Source organism: Apaloderma vittatum, unplaced genomic scaffold (assembly GCF_000703405.1).
Source record: "Apaloderma vittatum isolate BGI_N311 unplaced genomic scaffold, ASM70340v1 scaffold23122, whole genome shotgun sequence".
Classification (NCBI taxonomy): Eukaryota; Metazoa; Chordata; class Aves; order Trogoniformes; family Trogonidae; genus Apaloderma; species Apaloderma vittatum.
Genome location: NW_009702232.1, coordinates 40,069 through 62,137, shown reverse-complemented (window position 1 = coordinate 62,137; position 22,069 = coordinate 40,069). Strand labels below are relative to the sequence as shown.

At 47.1% G+C, this 22,069-nt stretch overlaps 1 protein-coding gene across 1 annotated transcript in view; it reads left to right on the top strand.

Annotated features, from left to right (window-relative positions):
- Positions 1–7,409: 7,409 nt before the first annotated feature.
- PIK3CD (phosphatidylinositol-4,5-bisphosphate 3-kinase, catalytic subunit delta) overlaps positions 7,410–22,069 on the top strand; it is a 17,510-nt gene continuing 2,850 nt past the window's right edge. The window contains exons 1-19 of the mRNA XM_009879486.1: positions 7,410–7,570; positions 8,448–8,676; positions 9,059–9,288; positions 10,077–10,256; positions 10,464–10,613; positions 10,934–11,023; positions 11,943–12,164; positions 14,976–15,072; positions 15,458–15,588; positions 16,536–16,595; positions 16,811–16,978; positions 17,744–17,865; positions 18,027–18,170; positions 18,857–18,956; positions 19,633–19,811; positions 20,015–20,124; positions 20,732–20,810; positions 21,054–21,221; positions 22,033–22,066. Coding sequence (XP_009877788.1) covers positions 7,430–7,570; positions 8,448–8,676; positions 9,059–9,288; positions 10,077–10,256; positions 10,464–10,613; positions 10,934–11,023; positions 11,943–12,164; positions 14,976–15,072; positions 15,458–15,588; positions 16,536–16,595; positions 16,811–16,978; positions 17,744–17,865; positions 18,027–18,170; positions 18,857–18,956; positions 19,633–19,811; positions 20,015–20,124; positions 20,732–20,810; positions 21,054–21,221; positions 22,033–22,066 — 2,634 coding nt within the window. The 5' untranslated portion in view covers positions 7,410–7,429. The remainder of the gene's footprint in view (positions 7,571–8,447; positions 8,677–9,058; positions 9,289–10,076; positions 10,257–10,463; positions 10,614–10,933; positions 11,024–11,942; positions 12,165–14,975; positions 15,073–15,457; positions 15,589–16,535; positions 16,596–16,810; positions 16,979–17,743; positions 17,866–18,026; positions 18,171–18,856; positions 18,957–19,632; positions 19,812–20,014; positions 20,125–20,731; positions 20,811–21,053; positions 21,222–22,032; positions 22,067–22,069) is intronic.

Here is a 22,069-nt window from a genome sequence, read left to right as displayed (position 1 = left end):
CTCTGTCCTTGGCCTCGCTCAGAAGGTTGGGCGATTGGCGCTTTTGTCGCCGCGATGAAGTCACCCAGGGCTCTGTGCGTGCTTGGCAGCATCTGGCCCTGCCAACCTCCTCCCGGTGGAGTTGCGCTGCCCGGGGTGGCTGCTGACAGCGGGCTGTTTTTACTGCTATGAGTTGGCTTCGGACGGTGCGTTTTGTCACTTAATGGCCAAGCACGGTGAGCAATACGTGCTCGAGGTGGGAACCTGCAAGCAAAGCAAGTTGGATATAATGGTGGAGGGTCGTCAGGAACATACGGCTTGTTTTTTGTGTTCATCAGCAAGATGCAACTTGGGTTTCTGGTACTGTCCACTCATGGGAGCGTTTGAAAAAGACTGATTTCAGCAACTACTTCAGCTAGAAGCTTTCGGTGTTCACAGCTTCCTCCAACTCCCAGACTGTGCTCGTGTTAGCAGTGATAGCAAGAGCATAAAGATCCCAAATCACTTTGCCAGCATTTAAGAATTGTGACACCCTTTCAGAGATACGCTTGTGCGTGTGAGAAAACTGAAAGGTGGAGGAGTTAGTTGTTTGAAGTCATGCATCAAACAATGGTCACGGTTGGGAATGGAACTTAGCAAGTTGTCAGTTTTCAAGCTCTTGCTTTAACCACTAAATACACTGTTCCTCACTAGATGCTTCCTCAGACAAGACTGAAAGTGTAGTTGATTGACTGTGAACTTGCCTAAAAGGCTGCTTGAAAGTTTCCATCAGAGCAAGGCTCTCAAACCCTCCCATGAGGTGCTTTTCTCACTGCCTGATGTTCCTCTGCCTCTCTCTAGTGACACTGTTTTACTTCCAGACTGAGGCATGGCTTTTCATTAACGTTTCTCCTAAGTTGCATTACCTGAGCTTCTCTTCCCCTCCCTCTGGCTATTAGCTGTGGTTGGCTCTGAGCTCCTGCCGAGCTCGAAGGATGGTGTGTCGCTCTGACGCGCTTTCTCTGGTTGCTCTGGAGCTGGGAGCCCCACAGAACTGCAGCCTGGTTTTACCACCACGTGTACGTTCGGCTCTCCTATCTCTTTCCTTGCTGACAACCTCTTTCATCATCAGCCCTGCACACAAACAAGGTTAGCTCCAGTTCAGATTACATTAGGGTAGTTCTGCTTCCCATTACTCTTTTCTGTGAGCCTGTTTTGTGGGGGTGTGCGTGTGCAAGGCGGGCATTCAGCCACATGAATGCTCAAAGTAAAAGAGCCCTTATTTCTTAAAGGGAAGGGCCCAAGCCACGGGATTCTTTGGACCCAGCAGTTGTTCAAAGCCCGATCCTTGTAGTCTCCACATAGCTAGAACCCTTCCTTGGAAGGTGGAAAAAAATCTGTGTGTCTATGGTGACCTCTTGGTGCGGGAAGATGCTGATTTTGGTATGTAAATAGGGGTTTATATCAGCCCCTCTGATAGGGAAGGGGACGCTCTGTAGTATTTTAGGGGCCTGAATAGGTAGATCTGTCCATTCTCATCCCTTGCACAGTCATCCTGTAGAGATTCTAGGATGCGGATGTCTGCCTCAGGGTTTGTGTAAGACTACCTGGTAAGGGTTTGAGTTGGACTAGATGATCCCTAGAGGCCCCTTCCAACTCCCAACAGTTTTGTGATTCTGTAAGTAGAGAGTAAAGGTGATTGATCAGGGGCTTAGAAATCTCTAATGAAAGGCATTGTTGAACTGTTCCGTGTGTCTGCTGGGTGCAGTTGGATGGACAAAGAACCGCTGTTTAAAGAACAAATGAATTGGTGCAGGAAGTTGTGTGGCAGGGTATGAGAGATCAATATACATACCAGAAGTTGATGATATGCAAAAAACTTTATTTGAATTTTATATTTGGTAGAGGTAGAAGTCTTATTATGGTAAACCGAATAAAGGAGATCAGGATATTCTAAGCTAAGGCTTTTTGAAATTAACCTTGAAGATACTAAAACATTAATTTTAGGGGTTGTTCAGTACTCAAATGCTTCTCCACAGCTTTTCAGAGGGTCCTAGTTTTGCCCTACCTAGTTTGTGGGGCAAGTGTTACACTTGCGTGTATGTGTTAAGGGAGAAACCAGAGACAACTGGAGCTCTGTTGCAACTCAGGTCTTTACTGAAGGTGCAACACTGTCCCAGGAACTGTGAAAAAGAGCAACCATGGCCTAACAGCACAGTTGGGACACTGATCCGTATTTTACAGAAAGCTTGATGCAAGTTGTAAAGGAAATGCTTTTTGTGACACAAGAACAAAATGTAGCCTACTAATGCCACTTCCAAAATGCTGTTAGAAGGTATTCAGGGAGGCAGCAAAGCCATTTGTCTGGCAGAAAAGGCTGCTGCTAGCTGTGTGTCGAGCCTCAGAGTCACCCTTGGTGGCAGTCTCCAGTCAAGTTCTCCCTCCAGCTTGCTGTGGATCATGTAGGCTGGCCAGAGCATCAGCTCTGATCTGCTGCGTTCGAGAGCCCTGCTCAACTGGGGTGACATTGCACCTCTGCAGGCCAGCAGTCCCTGAGGCTGTTTCTAGCACCTCTCACCAGCACGTGTTAATTTTTAGATGAATAAAGAGCTGGATTGTCAATACTTATCAGTAGGCAGAGCTGCAAAGGCCAGCCTTACAGTGAGCTTCTGTTGGTTGCATCTACATCACAGGTCTGGAGCCTGAATCAGGATTTTTTTAACATTATGCCACAAGGCAAGCAGATATAAGATGTTTTTTTCTGTGTAATTAAGTGCCTGGCACCCCCTGCAAGTGGGGTGTCCCTCTACAAAACTCCCACATACAGTCACAGTTTGACACACTTACCTGCCACGGGAATTTTCCCAATCTGTTCTTGGAGGGCGTTCGTGCGTTAATGTTTGAGTCTGCCAATGACTTGCAGCATACAGCAGACCTGTTTTACCCCATGATCCTCACCAAAAAAAGCAAGCCCAAGCTTAAAACGCTTTCGGGATGAAATGGATCTGCACCCATGAAAGCTTAAGGTTGGTTCAAATCTGCAAAGTTGGTGTGCTAAAGACACGTCAAACACGTGCGCACATCAAAATTCCCGTGGTCTCCTCCCCCAGCTAAGTTGATGCTGGCAATGAAAGTGCCTTCCTGCTCTCTCCCACGCGACACACATCACCTGCGAGCTCTGCCCCACTCGTTTCTTATAAACTTGAAAGGTACTTTTGTAGTCCTGGGGTTTAGTAATTTTGTAATCTGTTTGTGGGCGTCAGAGTTTCCGTGTCTGTCTAACGCCGCAGCCTCACAGAGGTTTGTGGAACGCTACTCCGTGTGTGATCTTGCTAGCTTGCTGCTTTTTTTTCTTATTGCTCTTTTTTTTTTTCTTTCCCAATAGCAGTTGTATGTTGTAAACACCAGAGCTGTGGCTGATAAACTTTATAAGAGGAGACTTGTGTTAGTGTGTTTTATATTGACTGCTGGTTTGTTAAATACTGACGGGATAATTTCACGTGTTTCTGTTACACTCTGCATAAATCAGCCGTTCTGTGCCACTGCGTGCTGCTCAGGGTATGTGAACTCAAAACAGATGTTACCTTCCGAGGCTGGTGTTGTGCCTCTCTTCGTTATCTGGCATCGATAATGTTGGGGGATTACGTTCTGTCCTGGCAGGCTGGTGCTTGGACTCATCCCACATGCGTTCCAGCTCTACCTTGGCCAGCTCTGCTCTTTGGGAAAAATACACATTCGTTAGCTTCACACTAATTAACGCAAGGGGAGACCTTAAGGAGGGGAAAGCAGTCTGTGGCTTTTCCACAGAATGATGAATTGAGGCGAAGCAGGGAGAGGAAGTTGAGGAGTTGCCTTCAGCTGAAACTTGGAGTTTTCCCTCATGATTGTTTTCTTCCACCTCTTTTTCTGCCCAGCGCTGAAGAGCTCTGGGCATCGTAAGATGGGTTTGCTGACTGTATGACTCTCGGTCAGGAAGCGATTAGTACCAATGGCTGCATCTTTCCTGATTTGCCCTCCTAGGGAATGACTCCACATCTCAAAATTACTGAGGGATTATGGAGCAATTGTCCACTACTAGGAGGTTTTGCTGGTTGGGCTGCTGTGAACCAGAGGCAGAGTCAGTGTGGAATGTTTCTGTGTGTATTTCATCCCCAGTTCGCTGTGAAAATCTGTCTTGTGCAGATTTTTACAAAAATATTCCACATACGAAAAGGGGAGTACACTTGAATTCTCTGGAAATTGTGCGGAATAGCTTCGTGTTTGGACCGTGGAAATCTATTGCTGGGTGTGTGCTTGATGCTTTGGGACCTGCGTTGTGTGACAGCATGTATTTCTCTTCTTCTTACATGCTCTGAGAAATCCAAAGCGATGCTGTGCTCTGGAGTTTGAGCGCTTGTTTATCTGCAGACAGAAAGAAGCAGCCGTGGTGGCCCCAAACAGATGGAAGCCACAGCCCGCGTACATCAGCCGGCTCACGCGTGGCTTGTCCCACTGCTGGGCTCTTCTCTTGGGCTGTGACTGGTCACTCCTCACATTTTCGTAGCGAGATCTGAGGTTCCCATCAAGTGTGCTCACTCCTTCTGGGAAAAGAGCTTCCATTACTGCCTCCCTGTGGGATAGGAAGAGTGGTTCTTTCTTTAGGGCAGCTGGGGTCCTGCCCGTCTCAATAACAAAATGACATTTTGAGCAAAGTGCGTCTTGTTTTCGTTTGCTCGGCTCTGCCAGCACATGCAATGAGTGTGTGAGGGTTGAGGGAGATGTGGCTGGTGGCGGAGGAAGAAGCGTTATAGGAAGATGTAGGTGGGGGAATGTGGAAGTACTCGAGCAAGAGGATGTTTTGGGGCTTGTTACAGGAGGAGGAGTGAGGTCTGAGGGTGTCTTATCATAGAAGGTGGGTGGCTACAGCCTGGTGTTGGTAAGCAGGGGTCTTTGATAGCCTGCGTACCTGCTTGAGGTTGATTCTGTGGGTTTGCATCCCACTAAAACACAAACTTCCGTCTCGCCCTTGCTTCCCCTAGCTTTGAGAGATATGCAAGTTGTGCAGTGAACTAATTTCCGTCAAGTGTGGGTTGATTAACTTGAACCTCAGGCTACCAGACGTACAGGTCGGAAGCCTACCACAGCATGGGATTTTTAACAATAATCTGTCTCCTCCAGAAGGATGAAAGCCTGAGATTACTTTGGGGCTTTTAAAAAATTGCCAGATGCAATGAGGAATCCTTTTTTTTAAGGGGTCCTCCAGTGAAAGACAGAGAGTGTATCTCAAACAGCCCCAGTAGCGTAAACCTTGACAGAAATGCTGTGCTGCGTTTGACTATTCACAAATGGCAAAATGACCCAGAGAAAACAGAATTGTAATTACTTTTACTCTGAGGTCAAGACAGTCAAACAGGGTTACAGCCTGGAGAACCCTGTTCCAGTTTCCCAAGGCAAAAGGGAAGGTGAAAGTGTGGGTGGTGCAGGAGTACCGATCTAAGCAGAGCTTGCTTCACTTAAGAACTGTCACAGTGGATCAAATCTAAGGTCCAACCATTAGAGCATTATGAATTTAGGCATGGGAAGGGAAGAGGGTTGATAAACAAAATATTAGAGACAGTACAAGCCCAGGGTTATTCTTCCTTTGGCCTGTCCCCTCCAGGTTCTGTTGGAAAATTCCCTCTATACTGTGAGATAACCAGTGAGTTAGGGAGGACGAAAGTATTGGGCAACTTGATGTTGTTCTGCTAACAGCTTGGGTGGGTACTTCATATCTGACTGGGATGTGGCACCAGGTAGAAATCCTCAGCAGAAGGAAGCACTTTGGCCATTGCTGTGTGTTTTGTCTGTGCTGCTCAGTGAGCCGCGGATGTTTGCTGCTTTTGTTGCCATTGGGGAAGGCTGAGGTAGCAGATATTCTAGAAACTTGCTGATTTTATTGTTAATGAGCAGAGACGAGGCAAGCTTGTTTTGCTTTATTCAAACTGGTAAACCTTACCTCCTCCCCCTTTTACTTCCCTCCCTCTTAAGGCACATGGGTGGTTTTGTGGTCTCTGTATCCGGTTGCTGCGTGATACAGCTGTGTGCGCGGAGGAAGCAGGACAGATAAAACATAGCTCATACTTCTGGGAATCCTTACCTCACTGCTGATGGGGAAGCGTTGTGCTCCCGGGCACTGGCAGATAAGATGCTGGGCTGCTTGTCGTGCTGAAGCATAGGGCTGGCTCACAAGAAGCTGCCGGCAGGACTTCATGATTTGGGAGACCCAGATCTTCAGCAGCAGTTTTTCTCTACGTTTGTGCTCTATCTCACAGCTGCTAAGCCATATTTTAAGCTGTGAATGAGGAAATTTTGTACTGGTTTCAAGGACCGAGGACAAGTGACGCTTACAATTGCTCAGGGCACGTGCAGAGCTGAATTTGGAACCGCTGAAGAGTCAGGCTGGCAGGAGGCTGCAGCAGCAGGTACGAGCCGTGGCTGCATGAGCACCCTCTGGGCTGTGCTACTGGGACATTTCTCTACTGACCTGGTGGAAAAATTCTGGTAAGTGAGAGAGGATTTAGGTGAGCTGCTTTCTCTGCTGAGGTGATTGGAGAGAATTATAGTGCCACTTAATCTGCCTCTTGCTGGTTGCTAATGGGAACAGCTGCAAGTTCTTCCTGCACATGGGGACACCGCACTTTGCTGCCCGTCATCTGAGGACGAAACTGGAGTTTTATGCTGCTGTAACATTCTGCTTGTGGGCAAATGGATGGTGCATGAGGGTTTCTCTGACTTTGGTGTTACATGCCTTTAAGAAAGAAAACGTACCTGGTAGTGTTCATATTCTTTTTCTCTTTGCATTCTGTGGATGTACTGAGAACAAGTTCTAGAGCCTTGCCAAGTGAAAGGGTGTGGATGGAATTAACAAGCCTGTTTTGATCACCTCAGCCTTAGATTTCATTTTTCTTGTGCTTGTAGAGGTGAGATATGCAGTGGAGTATTATTTGTTTGTGTGTGTAAAAATGCATGTGTACTCAGAACCAGCAACACCTCTTTCTGCCTCTTGCAGACTGGAACTGAGCTCTGAAGAAACAAGGTGAAGCTTGGAGCATGTGTGGCCTGAGGATTGCCTTGCGAAGCCAGGGTAGGGATTCATTGTTTCTGTTGGCTGCTTGGTTGCAGATGAGCTACTGGGACAAGTGCCTTTGTTCTCAAGTGAAGACAATTCTTTAATTTCTTTGTCAAATGCTTATGTAGGTGTTAATCACAATCTAGAGGAGAAAAGGTTGCATTGAGATAGAAGCAAATGCTGTAGCAAGAACGCCTCGGTGGCTTAAAGGCATTGGACTGGAGATTTGTGAAAGACGTGTTTTTTCCTGAGTTATGAGGATATGCTAACCTTCCTTTCTTTGGGCTCTATAGAGCCCAGCACAGATCAGAGGAGATATTATGCATTCAGCAGCCACAGACTTTTCTCCCTTTTGTTGCAGGTGGTAGCTAAGAAGCGAGCAGGATGCCCCCAGGCATTTATTGCCCTATGGAATTCTGGTCCAAGGGGGAAAACCAAAACATCCAGGTGGACTTTCTGCTACCCACAGGCATATACTTAAACCTCTCTGTGTCCTGCAATGCCAGCTTGGGCACCATCAAGCAGGTAAAAGCCTTGTTCCATGGTCTTACCTGTAGTCCCCAGAAGAAGGGGTCTGTTCTTGAGGAGCACCTGGGGAAACGTGTTGGGTCTTAACTCAGTGCAAGTTGGGTTTCTTCTGCATTGCTCTGAGGCAGTTTCCTGTGTCTCAGTGAGAGTCTGTTCCCTGTGACAGCCTCTGCAGTCCCCTAAAGCCATGTCAGCAGGTAAAAGCCTTGTTCCATGGTCTTACCTGTAGTCCCCAGAAGAAGGGGTCTGTTCTTGAGGAGCACCTGGGGAAACGTGTTGGGTCTTAACTCAGTGCAAGTTGGGTTTCTTCTGCATTGCTCTGAGGCAGTTTCCTGTGTCTCAGTGAGAGTCTGTTCCCTGTGACAGCCTCTGCAGTCCCCTAAAGCCATGTCTAGCTGCTGGGGCTGCCAGCAGCGGGGTGCTGGAGCTGGTAGCAGTGGTGTCAGGCTCCTTCCTCTGGGTTATGTGTCCAACCATGGCTTGTTACTGGGGCAAGTTACTTAACCCAATTTTGCTTCTAGTGGGAGCAATATATCTGTTTCACATGGCTACCAGTCAGCAGGTACTTACTGTGAGGTATTCAGTGTGGGTGATTTAAATACTTGGATCGAGGGATGTACTTTTTGAAACAAGTGGCAAGTGCGAAACGGGAAGTCAATTAAAGGCATTTGCAAAGAAATCTGCCAAGTGGTTCAGCATGAATTGGAGCCCCCAGCCCTGGCTGAGAAGCAGCCTGTGATTGCAGGTCCAGTAATTGCCGTGAGAAGGTCTGACTGTGTGTTGCTTTGCTAAAAAGTGTATCTCAGGAGAGCGAGGTGGTGGGGGGACAGTAAGAGGAAGATGCAGTGGTGTTTTCACCCTTCTTTTGGCCCAGGTGGTGTGGAAGCACGCGCAGTATGAGCCGCTGTACCACATGCTCAGTGACCCCGAGGCCTACGTCTTCACCTGCATCAACCAGACAGCAGAGCAGCAAGAGCTGGAGGATGAGCAACGGCGGCTTTGTGACATCCAGCCCTTCCTACCAGTCCTGCGGCTCGTGGCTCGAGAAGGAGACAGAGTCAAGAAGGTTATTAACTCCCAGATCAGCCTCCTCATTGGAAAAGGTCAGTTTCCCCATCACTGGTATTGCCAGGAGCGTGGCAGCGTGTTGGCTGGAGGTGACAAATGCTTCTGTCCCAGACAGCTTTGCTGCGTGCAGGATAGTGATGGGGCCCTGCTTTAGCAGGCGATGGAGTTAGCCACTTTGGTCTCTGGTGGATCTGGAGAGGGACCAGGAAGGTGTTCTTCCCTGCTGGCAGAGGGCTGTTGAGTTGGTGCAGTTGTATGTAGTAAATAAGTGATTGCTAATAGCTTGGCTAACGCTTCTCCTTCTAGCCAGATATGAAGCGTGTGTTTAGGCAGACTGTTTCACAGACAGTTGATTATCAAAGGCTCTTTTCCCCCATTGGGTGCTTATTTTGCCTTTCTCCTTTACTTTCCACTTAGGATTGCATGAGTTTGACTCTGTGCAGGATCCAGAGGTGAATGATTTCCGCACCAAGATGTGCCAGTTCTGTGAGGAGAGAGCAGCAAAGCGGCAGCAGCTCAGCTGGGCGGCTTGGATGGAGTACAACTTCCCCCTGCAGCTGGAGCCCATGGCCAAAGGCCTTGGGACTGGCCCTCTACACATGCCCAGCAAGAACATCTTTGTCAACGTCAAGTTTCAGTCTGGCGGGGTAAAGCACACTCTTTTCTGTGACGATGGTTAACTGAAACCAGTGCTTTCCCTTTGGGAACCTTTGGGCATTTAGAGACAGAATAATGTGTGTGTGGACAGTGTTTCTGTGAGGTCAGTGTTCATCTTCATTCCCCAGATTCCTTTGCCTGTGGAGAAGGTTGTGAGGGAGACTGAGCCTCCAGCCAAGGGAGCTGCTCGCCTTCCTGAACATGTCTTGCATGTACTGGTTAGCTGATAGCTGAGGTTCCTGCATGAAAGCTTTTTGGTTTTGGATAGGAGAGGAGCACAGAATCCAACATGTGCCTTTCCTTTTGAAGACCAAGAGTCTGCTCAGCTCATGCTCAGCAAATGCTGCTTGCAGGCATCGGTCTGTGTTGTCTGTGGGACCCTTGGTAATGATGTTTTTGCATGTTGTGCTTGGACATCAAGCAGGAGCCACCGCCAGGGCAGTGTATTTGAGCGTGGTGGCCATAGCCACCCTCTGCCTTGGTGGTGGAGTGACAGTGGGGAGATTTTTATTGGCTAGCAACCACATGAACTGGTGGTTCTGCTTAAACAAGTTCCTGATTTCCAGCCTTCTGCTTGCACTGCTGAAATACACTTCTGCCTGGTTTGGTAAACATCCCTACTTACTTGCTAACGTGTGTGTGTAATTTTGCCTGTTCTTCTCCTTATTGTCAGTAACAGGAATGTCTTTACCTCTCTGCTGAGCTCCTGCTGCTCACTGTGCTGATTTCAGCCCTTTGCTGGCGTTTGACGGTGTGTGCTGTGTTGTTGGGATTGCAGGAGAGCTTCACTTTCCAGATCTCCCCGAAGGAGTTCCCCATCACATTAATGAGCTACGCTATCAAGAAGCAGGCTACTGTCTTCCGCCACGAGACAGTGGAGAACCCAGAGGATTACACTCTGCAGGTGAATGGGAAATGTGAATATCTCTATGGGAACTACCCCCTGTACCAGTTCCAGGTGAGCCTTGTGTCTTGCTTTTATCACTTAGCCTGTTCCCAAAGGGTCTCCTCTTGCTGGGAGAGTGGATTGAGATGTGTTTTCCTCTCTCAGTGGGGCAGTGCTGTTTATGGGAGGGCAACGCGTTGATGGCAGGACCTGGATGCTGCTTAGGAAAGGGATGCTTCTAACAGATCCTTACATTTTGACTCTGTCCTCTCTTTGCAGTATATTCGCAGCTGCCTGCACCGAGGCCTGACGCCCCACCTGACCATGGTACACTCCTCCACTATCATTGCCATGAGAGACGAGCAAACCAACTGTATTGCCAGTCCCCCAAAGATGGTTGCCAAGCCTCCCCCGCTCCCTAAGAAAAAGGTAAAAGGGGACAGTGACCCAGGGGGGTCACGTTCAGCTCATCTGTTGATGGAAATGCTGATCTCGTCTGGGAAGAGCAGCTGGTTCTCCCTGCCACTCTGAGGACAGGTTCCTAGCGGGGAAACGAGATCAGGGAATTTCCAGTCGGGCTTTCAGCTCCCTCCTCAACTTCCCTGGTTGTCACAGACTTCATGCTGCCCACCTGCAAAGCAGTGCCGCTTTCTGTTGTAGCAAAAATTATGGGATAAGAGATGGTCTGGCGCTGGCTTGAGAAGTCTTTGTAGCATGTGTTTCTGACTGGAACCCTTTTCTCTTTTTAGCCAAACTATGGTTCTCTCTGGTCCTTGGAGCAGTCTTTCTACATCGAGCTGGTGCAAGGCAGCAAGGTCAATGCAGATGAGAGGATGAAGGTAGGTACTGACTCTCCTTGGGGTTTTGGTTTTGTGTTTTGGCTTTCCCGGTTGTATCTGCCCTGTTCGTGTGGTGAGGAAAGCCAAGGCCGACAGCGTGATCTCACGTGATCCTCCATTGCACTTCATTCAGCCCGTGGGCTGTTCCTAAACTGCAGCACAACAGGAAGGGGAAGGGAACTTGCTAGCCAGCAGCCCGGCAGTGTGTTCCTGGGAACACTCCCCTGCAGAAGGTTCTGGGCAGCAAACAGAGCTGCTGCGCCGTGGCAGTTCTGCTCAGCAGCGGTGTGGAGTGACAGGGAAGTCTGCACAAAGCAGAGGAGGGGAAATCCAGCTCTGAGAAGAGAGGATGATGGGAAAGTGGTAAAATTAAGACAGATTTGCAAGGTGTTTCCCATGAAGGGGGAGCAGGGGAATGGCTGCCCTTTGGGGCTGAGCTTTTTGCATGTGCCCTCTGCCCACGGTGTTGATTTGCCTTCTCTTTGGCACAAGCACTTGCCCAGCTCTTGGTGCCGGCCCTGCTTTTGTGGCATCTCAGGGGGCAAGGTTTGGCGAGTATTTCATAGACTCGTAGAATCACTTTGGTTGGAAAAGACCTTTAAGATCAAGGCCAACCATTATCTAACTCTACCAGGCCCACTTCTAACCCATGTGAAACCTGTAATACTCTTACCAGTGGATTACTCAAGCACTTTGCAATGATTAAGGAGCTCTTGCTTCTCCGCATGAAGTAAAAAGATGATAATGCCCTTATAGAATTTGAGTAAAGAGAAGGATTAAGGAACTTAATGTCTGAATGAATTGGGAAAGCGACAGGAGTAGGGCATCCCCTTTCCCATTCCTTTTCTAGTCACATGTCTTCAGCAAACAAGTCAAATCCCTGTGGGTTCATGGTTTTCTTTTATTTCTCCTTCCCCAGCTGGTGGTACAGGCAGGTCTCTTTCATGGCAATGAGATGTTGTGCAAGACCGTGTCAAGCTCTGAAGTGAATGTATGTTCAGAGCCAGTGTGGAAGCAGAGGCTGGATTTTGATATCAACATCTGTGACCTCCCCCGTATGGCACGGCTCTGCTTTGCCCTCTATGCTGTCATCGAGAAGGCAAAGAAGGCACGTTCCACCAAAAAGAAGTCCAAGAAAGCTGTAAGTAAAGCCAGCCTGGGTCTGAGCCCGGCTTGCCAGTGCTGGAGGGTGCAGGACATCATTCTGAACCAAATGCCCTTTGCTGTTAGAAGAAGACTTTATTAATAAAAGAGCTGCCTGTAGGAAAGGTGGTTTAAATGTAATTTTTTGTCCAGAAACGCCATTAAGAAATATACCCAGCATCTGAATGCATGTCCAGAGGAATCGTTTGAGTCTGTTTTGCTGTTCCGCAACTTCCTTGTTTTGTAATTGAGGTTAAACCATCTTTTGCTGTGTTGCATCTTCTTTCTAGTAACGTTTTGCATGCAAATCCCCCGTGGAGCCAATTAACAGCTAAGAAGGGGAAAGAAATGAGGAATGTAAACACTGGCTGCAGCAAAGGTTTAGCTGATGTAAAGTGAAATTGCAGAATCTTCAAGGTTACTGTTTGGATGCTGCAAACTGAGGATAGAAATCATAGAAAGTGTAAAATCACTTTGGAAGCTCTTGCTTTGAGCTTCTCAATCAGAGATGTAGTGATATTTCTCACTTTCATCACCTCTATTCCAAAACTTCTAGCCTATTAATAATTCAGTAACTTAAAAGTAGATCTTAGTGCAGCCTGTAATTGAATTCCTGGTTTCCCAATGTTGTGACTTCAGCATGATGCCTCTAGCTCTTCTCATGCAAAGAATTTTCTTTATGAGCAACAAAAAGTTACCATGCTTTAAAGAGAGGATTACTCATGCCATCTTTACTGGAGCTAAGAGAAGTGACGGGCTGATAAACGTGATCGCAGAAGATGTTAGTTGTGCCAGCTCCTTTTTGCTGCTGGGACATTCACTGAGCTTTCTTGTGCTGACATCAATGGGGTTCTTGGGGTTACAGTACATTAATGTTTGAGGGGCAACAGGCAGCACCCCAGCCCTGCTTGTGTGGATCCATTTCTGAGTCGTAGACTTCGTACTGGGAACATTTTGAGGCCAGGACCAGGATCAACCCTTTTATTGTTATTTTCTTACTTAAGAGTAGCAGAAGTCTAGCTCCTGCGGAAGGTTTTTGTTGCACAGAATATCTGATTCATCCACAGGCTGCATTTTTGTGGTCACACTGGAACAATTTTCAGTTTTGAAGCAGTCAGAAGGAAATCTTAATATCTTGACAAAACAAAACGAGCCTGGTTAGCTGAGTTAAGAGTTCGTGTGTTCTGGTGAGCTCTCAGTATAAAATCACAATATTTGCTGGAGCTGAGCTCTGCAGAAATGGGTTTTTCCATATGGTCAGCTGCAGCTCTGAGGTACCCAGATCTCCTTTCAAATGACTGGTTAGAGGAGGTTACAGTCAGAGTGCACCCTGATTTTTGGTTTCGATTAATAATGTTTTTGCTTGCTTTGCTGACGGCACTCAGAGGTTAATTACATGCATGTCGTTTGTCTATGCAGACTGTCCAGAGCAGATAGGTGGGACTAAATCATTTACTACCACAAAAACAGGCATGCTTGCAGGCTGACTGGGATGAGTCAGAGAGTTAATGTCACCCAGAGGGTCAGCTCTCAGTGGTTCTGTAATTCATGCAGGGGATATTTCTGTCCTTACAGTGCTGAATCGTTGCTTTGCTGGACCTTACCCACCAAAAAATCTTGCCTTGTGTTTTGGCAGGCTCTGTGCTGTGGTTTGATGTTATTTACTCGGTTAGAAAAGGTTATTGCTGGCAGTGGTGTTTTGTTTGACTTTTTCTTATGATCTAGAAGCTCTTGTCTCAAATGAGGTTTTATAGATACTTAGTCTGATCAAATCAACTCAAAGGTTTACGAGAGGCCAATTGGAAGTGATTCATTTTGTTGCATTAGAGGAAAATGCTGACTTTGCTACCTCCACCAAGTCTGTTGGTGTACCTTCAGGGTCAGCCCGATACATTCTCTAGAATGTCTCTGTGGAATAAGAAAACCTCTCACCGTGGTTCCCTTCAAACGTTGCACTGTTTGTGGGTGTGTCTCACTAGAATTTTGCCTCGCAGCCTCTTCGCAGGTCGGTTTCTGTGCCAAGTGTGTTCTTGAGCCTTGATGTTTTCTGAGACACTGAGTGAAGTGCTGGTGTTGCTGAAGCTGTTACATGAAGTCAGCTGTTCCATTTGGGGAACCTGACTGCAGGAAATCTGAGGTCACTTGTGGAATATGTCTGTCTGCTCTGGTGCCAGGGAGAGCTGGGTTAGAGCAGGGAGATGGGTTCTCTTCCTTGGCCACATCCCAGTCAGTTTACTTGCTGGACTCTCCCCCTCCAGAATTAAACTGGTTTGTGTGACTGCGCTGGGCTTGTGGGTTATATTTTTTGGGGGGATGAGGTAGTGTGATGGGGGATTGGCAGCATAAAGTTTGATTTCTGTAGATCGTGTTTATTGTTGTACAAAGGAGCCAAGCGTTTTCTTGCCGTTAGCAGACGTGTCTGGTGTTCTTTGCCTGGTTTTCTGAAGTCATACTAACTCTGTGTTCCCTGTTTCAAAATTAAGGTTCTTCTCCCTCCCCTCAAACTGTGAAATACATGAAATATGTATGTCATAGCTCCTTCAAGTATCACTGGGTGTTGAGTTGCGAGGCCTTACTGGAAGCTTAGAGATTCTTCAGCTGTGCAAAATATCGGGTGATGAAGCTTTAGACATGTTTGTGAGGACTGTTCGGCGCTATTCAGCACTACCCAAAAGACCCCATGTTTTGGCAAAATATTTTTATCTGATGCTTTGCGTGGGGATATCTCTCTTCCTTGTTAGCTCCTCTCTTCTCTTCATCCAGCTTTTGCAGTACAGCACCTAAATGAGCTTCTTTCTTTGCTTTGCAGGACTGCCCAATCGCCTGGGTGAACGTCATGCTCTTTGACTATAAGGACCAGCTGAAAACAGGGGAATGCTGCTTGCACATGTGGTCCTCCTTTCCAGGTGTGTCACCAGAAAGAGCTGTCATATTGTTTTGCATCCTTAGCCCCTATCACAAAGACAGGGGACTCTCTGCTTTCTACATCGCTGTCCGGGAGTTGTAGGAGAAGCCATAGTAGTTCAGGTTCCCACTCCAGATTGTGATGGCATCCAGAGCCATTTTGAGGTGAAGGCCTTGTTTTGCGTGGCGTGGCCTGTACAATGAAAGAGCTTGCCGCTGTCCTAAAGATGTCGTGTACACTTCGTTTGTGAGGGGTTGGGAAAATTGAGTGAGCTGCTCAGGGCCAGGCAACATCCCGTGACAGAGCTGGAAGCAGTCTGTGCTCTGCTTTCTGTACCAAAGCTTCAGAAGGTTTGGGTTCATGGTTTTACGCACTTTGTTTTTCAGATGAGAAAGGGGAACTTCTGAACCCTATGGGCACGGTGCAATGCAACCCCAACACAGAAAGTGCAGCAGCCTTGGTCATCTGCTTCCCCAGCGTTGCATCACACCCTGTGTATTACCCATCATTTGAGCAGGTAGGGGACACGGACACTTTATTTTGGGGAGGCACAGAAATTCCCTAAGCTCTGCTGGTGCGGGAGCACACAGTGTCACTGTCTTATGGGCAGCTGTCGACAGGGCCAGGTACAAGCAAACTCGATGAACAGATATTGTTAATTGAAAATTTGACCTTTTTCTCATAACTAATGGACCTTAGAGTGAATGCTTTTCCAGGCTCTGAATTCCTGAGATAAAGCTGCTCTCGTAGATGAGCATTTGTTTAAAAAAAAAGAAAGTGTGTAACTGAGCCACCTTTAAAGTGCAGGCAGCATTAGGCTCTGATGGAAGGAAGAGGAATAAAAGGGGAAATGAGTGAAAGTAGACAACTCCCTCCTTTACAGCACAGAGTGATAACATGCTGTGCAGCGTGGGGATTTTCCATCTGTCACTGCAACTGGCCAGACACTTAAAGTGGAAGAAGAAATGTGCCTGTTACAGGAGAGAAATAAGATCTGCTCTTTCAGGGACATACATTCATGCACTCCCATTATGCACATTCTGGTTCAGAATGGGGTTCTGAACCCATTTCATGGGTCCTGCCGGTGTGCGAGGTGGCTTGGGCAGCGCCGGCTGCTCGGCAAACGTGTGAAGAATCAGTTACAGCTCCTGTTAGCCTGGAGCTCGGTGACCCAGAGCCCCTCTTCGCAAGCTCTATGAGTGTGCCCATGTGCCCTTTGGAGTGGAAAGAATGCATCCCTTCATTCTTGTTACCACCAGGGCAGGGTCTTTATGGGCAGTTAGGTTACACCCCTGCGCAAGGGCATCCTGCTGAGTACGTTTGGCCTGTGCAAGGTGTGATTCCTTTCTCCAGAGGTGGCAAGTGACTGATCTCTAATGCAGCATAAATGCCTGAAGTGACGGTGAGCTAGAAGTACAGAGGAAATGAGGAGACTTTCTTAGACTCTCTTTATTTGTTTCCCAGCTGCTGGAGCTGGGGAGGAATGGAGAACCACCCCGTGCTGTGCCAGAAGATCCTGAGGAGGTGAGTCTTCTGGCATCAGTTTTTCAGCTACATACAGGCTATGTGCAAGCCTGGTTTCATAGATCAAGTTAGATATTTCCATCTTGCCCCCAACCAATTTTTTTTTCACCAAATTGGGTCATGCTGTAGTGCTACAGGGTCTCTCTGGACTGAGCAAGTCCTATGGGTTGAGACTGAGCCCCGTGTATGCTCTTCCCTCTGATTTCCATGAGCAGAAGCTGCAACTGAAGGAGATCCTGGAGCGGAGGAGCCACACTGAACTATACGAGCATGAGAAAGATTTGGTGTGGAAGATGAGATATGATATCCGTGACCAGTACCCACAAGCTTTGGCAAAGCTGCTTATCATCACCAAATGGAACAAGCACGAAGATGTTGCCCAGGTGAGGATGCTGGCAGCCAGAGCTCCCTTTTTGATCAGTCTGTCAGTGTCTGCAGTCCTGTGTTGTGTTTGGGAGGCCAACTTACTCTGGGACGTTTCAGAGTGCCCCTGTGCAGGTACGTTTGGCGTCACTGAAGCTGAGGAAGATTTTTTCTGTTCTCAGGTGGTCGCTGCGAACATGTGCCGAGTGGTACTCAGCTGAGGTTTGGCTCTTCTGGGCTCCGTTTGGCTCCTTGTGGTGTCCCAGACTCAACAGGGTGTTGCTTATTCCCTATAGAAACTTGAGGGATCTAAAAAAAATATCTATTTGATTCACGTCAGAAATAGGATCTGGATTGGATACTCTTAACTGATGGAGAGACCCCCTCAGGGGGTCAGTAAATCTCTCCCACTAAGCACGTCAGACATCAGTTTGAGATGGCGTCTGTGCTGCTCATCCCTCTTTACTTCAAGAGCTTTGACAGAACCTTCTAAAGTTCCCTTTCTAGTCGACATTATTATGCTGCAGAAAAGCGCCTTTTCCAAAGAGCTTATTCCACTAATTGTGGCACAGCAGAAGGAACCCTGCTGTGGGCTGGGATGGTTTCTCCTGTCAGCCTTCCTAGGAAGTTTGGGCTGATGGTTTTTGGCCTAGTGTCTGCAAACTGGCTCTGACGTAGCTATGAATAGTGACCCCCCACAAAGGAGCTGCTCTTCATCAGCAGAATTTTAGAGTTATATCCATTGTCATAGAAACCTTGCTCCATTTTCTTTTTTTCCTTTACAGATGATTTCCCTACTTCAGACTTGGCCAGAGTTGCCTGTCCTAAATGCCTTGGAGCTGCTGGATTTCAGCTTTCCCGACCGTTATGTTGGTTCCTTTGCTATCAACTCGTTAAAGAAGTTGACGTAAGTGTTATCCACAAGGGATAGGCAGAGCCCCTTTCTATTTATGTTTAGGGCTGCTGAGGGGGACTGTGAACAAGGCTGACAGTCTTGTCTTTACAGTTTTTGCAAGTACACTGCTTGCAGTAAAGATAAGGTTGTCTTATTTTTCCTTTCTTCTGCAGAGATCATGAATTGTTCCAATACCTGCTACAGCTTGTCCAGGTGCTTAAGTATGAGTCCTACTTAGACTGTGAATTAACTAAGTTCCTGCTGGACAGGGCGTTATCCAACCGCAAGATTGGCCACTTCCTCTTCTGGCACCTGAGGTAAAGAGCAAATGTTTCAGGCTTTTTCTCAGTAATCCAGTGAAACCAGCATTTACCAGTTTCCACGTTGCTCTGTGAAGTGAGGCAGCAGGCAGGCCTGTATGGAGAGATGCCAGGGTATTTATTTAAAGGCTACTGGCTGTCTTTTAGCGAGTGTCTTTCATCAAAGCAGTGGTGGGATTTCCTGGCTGTGATTAGCAAAACCCAGGAACTGCTGTCTTGTACTTTAGGAGACTGAAAAAGGATTATTCCAGGAGGACACAAAATATTTTTTGTTTGCTTGTTATTTTTTTTCTGTTGTGGTGGTGTTTGGATTAGGTTCTGTTTTTGGAATTCATATATATGTAAACATGCCCAAGAGTTGAAATTTATTTGAGATCCGTGGCCACCTGCCAGTTCTGAGCCATACGCTCTAAGCTGTGCTTGCTCCTTAAGTAATGTTCTAAAGGAGTGGTTAGCAATTTAATCATCCAGAAAGATGTCTCATCACTTCAAGCAACGGTTTTCTACATCACTGTCTGGGGTGGGTGCATTTTTTTCCCCTTCCCAGTACATAGAGAGAATCTAAACAGCAGCTGATATTCTGCAGCCTCCTTCTCCTCCCTCCTTGTGCTGCCATGAATGGGGAGAATTTGTGACTCACTGCAGTGAGTCAGAGCTGCTTTAACCTCCCTGCTTCCCCCTAGGTCGGAAATGCACGTTCCTGCAGTTGCCTTGAGGTTTGGCCTGATCCTGGAAGCATACTGCAGAGGCAGCACCCATCATATGAAAGTTTTGATGAAACAGGTAAAAATTGCTTCTAACCATCTTCTTCCCTCTTGCTTGAAGCTGATTCTCAGCTGTTAGCTTTCCCAACTTAGTGTTATCAGTAACACAAAAAAAAAAACAAACAACACCCAAACCTTTTAACTGCTCTGTTGGTTTTGGCATAACCTATTCAGAGCCTGGAGTTCCCCATCACATGTGACATTGCTCATTTCTTACCCACATGTGTCCCAAATGACACTCTGTGTGTAGAATGGTTTGAAATGTTCAACGAGCACTGCTGTTGCCACTTGGTGCTGTCTGACTGGGAGCAGTGCAGCCTTTCCTTCAGTTGTGGTGTGGAGGTCATCCTGCTATTTACCCACTCTAAAATATCTTTAATTAGCTATCAAGGATCACTGGGCCTAATTCAGAAGTGAGGGACTTGTGAAGTTGTATCTAAGATGTGCCCACAACCCGGTGCTGCTGCTGGTTTTAGGAGCGTTTGTGCCCAGCAGAACATCCTAATTGATTATGGATCTCCCTCATGCAGCCACTACTGAATTTGTTTTGTTGCAATGTGTGAAATGGCCACAAGTTAAAGAGAAGGTAAGAGGTAACAGGAAGGTTTAGGTTTCACAGTAGATTTTAATAGTTTTTGAATTTTCTCCAGGAATCTCTTATTTGTTAACTTTGTTCCATCCCTCCTTTTCCTCAGGGAGAAGCACTCAACAAGATGAAAGCTCTGAATGACTTTGTTAAAGTGAGTTCTCAGAAGGCCACCAAGCCTCAAACCAAGGAGATGATGCATGTGTGCATGAAGCAGGAAACTTATCTTGAAGCACTTTCCCACCTCCAGTCCCCCCTGAACCCCAACATTATCCTCACTGAAGTTTGGTAAGGAAGATAGCTGCCTCTCTGAATTTGTGCCGCAGGCTTTGCTCAGCAGTAGAGCAAGGCTTCTGCTTACCCCAGGATCCTCTTTTCTCATGCAGTTCGCCTGTCCGTTAGCATTTGTAGGTGCTGTTGAATTTGCAGCTTAGGTGGCCACTTTTTTAATAGATGGACATGCTGATGTGTGATATTTCTGTCTCCTTCAGTGTGGATCAGTGCACCTTTATGGACTCCAAAATGAAACCTTTATGGATTGTGTTTAATAATGAAGAGACTGGTGGAGGTGGAGTGGGTATTATTTTTAAAAATGGAGATGGTAAGTCTTTACAGGATATGTTTTCACAGTCTCACATATTTATTGTGGTGAGTGGGCCTAAATATGGACCATTAAGATGACAGGTAAATGAGGACCATCAGTGGGTTTGAGTTTTTGGACAGTAATCTGGAGACATAATATTTCCGTATTTCACTTGCTGCCCTCTTTATTAAGATTTTAGCACAGTAGGAGCTGGATACCCTTGCACAGTAAAAAACCCCTAAACCTGCTGTGAGGTCTGACAGAGCTGCAGCTGCCCAGGCCTTGTAGGGTTGGGGTGGGTGCTGCTCACTGTTGTGTCCAGGCAGATGTTTTCTAAAGGGCCATGTGGACTCCTGTGGGAAGAGCTTTAGCAAAGTGAAGTAGCGTATACCCCATTAGTATAATCCTGTCTGAGTGGAGGTATCGAGTACGGTGGTTTTACGCTCTTACCGCACTAGTAGACGTTGCTCTCTGCTGATGTTCTTCACTAGCCAGCCCTGGCAAGTGGCAAAGGCCTCTCCAGCAGCCTGCTGCAGGGGCAGAGCAAGGGCTGCCTGCAAGAGCACAAGAGGAAGGGAGAATAGGAGGTACTTACGACCCTTTTTTCCTTTGTTATGCTGCCCAGATCTTCGTCAGGACATGCTGACTCTGCAGATGATCCAGTTGATGGACATCCTGTGGAAGCAAGAGGGTCTGGACCTGAGGTGAGCAATGAGCACACAGTTGTCCTACCACGTTGATAAGTCACGCTTGGCGAGGCCATTTCGTCTGCAAGTTTATTGTGTCCCCGACAGGTCTGTCTAGTGTTCTGTGAGCAGCTAGTTGGGTTTTGTGGTGCTGAGGAGTAGAAATGTAGAATAGATGCAAAAGATGAGGGAAAGCTTAAAAGTCAACACAACCCAGTTCTGGGCAAGATTTCAGTGGAAGGGTTTTTTTCATCTCTGCAGGATGACCCCTTATGGCTGCCTCTCCACAGGAGACAAGACTGGACTGATAGAAGTAGTCATGCACTCAGACACCATTGCCAACATCCAGCTGAACAAGAGCAACATGGTGGCCACTGCGGCCTTCAACAAGGATGCGCTGCTGAACTGGCTCAAGTCCAAGAACCCAGGGTAAGTGGGCTTAACCTCTTACTGCTGCTTTACCGCTTCCTTCCATCTAGAGACGTTTCTTTTGCTCAGTCTTTTCCTTCAGTTACGCACGTTTCCAAGCTGCCCCACGATTTCTGCGGCTGCTTCAGTGTCTGGTGCCCGGGAGGGGATCATGTGGATCTATGTGGGTCTTGAGCAGAAACGGAACCGTCTGGTTTACTATTTGCAAGTTTTTTTTGATCTTTGATAGCTTAAGGTAGCGCTCTCCACAGGCTGGATCAAAACTTTGATCTTCCCATTGGTCTGCATTTGCAGACAATTTTAGGTCTTTTTCCAGAGATAGTCAGCATGGGGGCAGCTAGAAAAGGGGGCAGAAGTAATGCCAGAATTAGGAGGTGAAAAAAAGCAGGCAGCACAAAAGCTGTGTAGCTTGGGGTTTTACTAGACATGGAGACAGAGAGCAGCAATACAGCCATGATATTCTGGTGTAACAGGACACCAATAGGAATCATTCTAGGAGCCCATTATTCACCTTTTGGATTTGTGGAGATCTAGGAATGAGTTAATTTGGTGGAGACTAAAACGTTTTTGTTGAGTTTGTGGACACAACCTTATCTGGACCTCTCCAGTTACGGACAGTTGTTATCATAGCTGGGTTTTTTTAAGCAGGGATGGGAGTACTTTCTCTGGAGAGCACCACAGAAATTCAAACATGCGATTCCCTTCTCCTGCAGGTTTGCATGGGGGAAGCAATAAAAACAAACTTCCCCGGTGGTGAAGTACTGGTGTTCAAAGTAAAATTCTCTTTCAATCTTTTTTTTACCCTCTTCAGTGACGCTCTAGAACAAGCTATAGAGGAGTTCACTCTT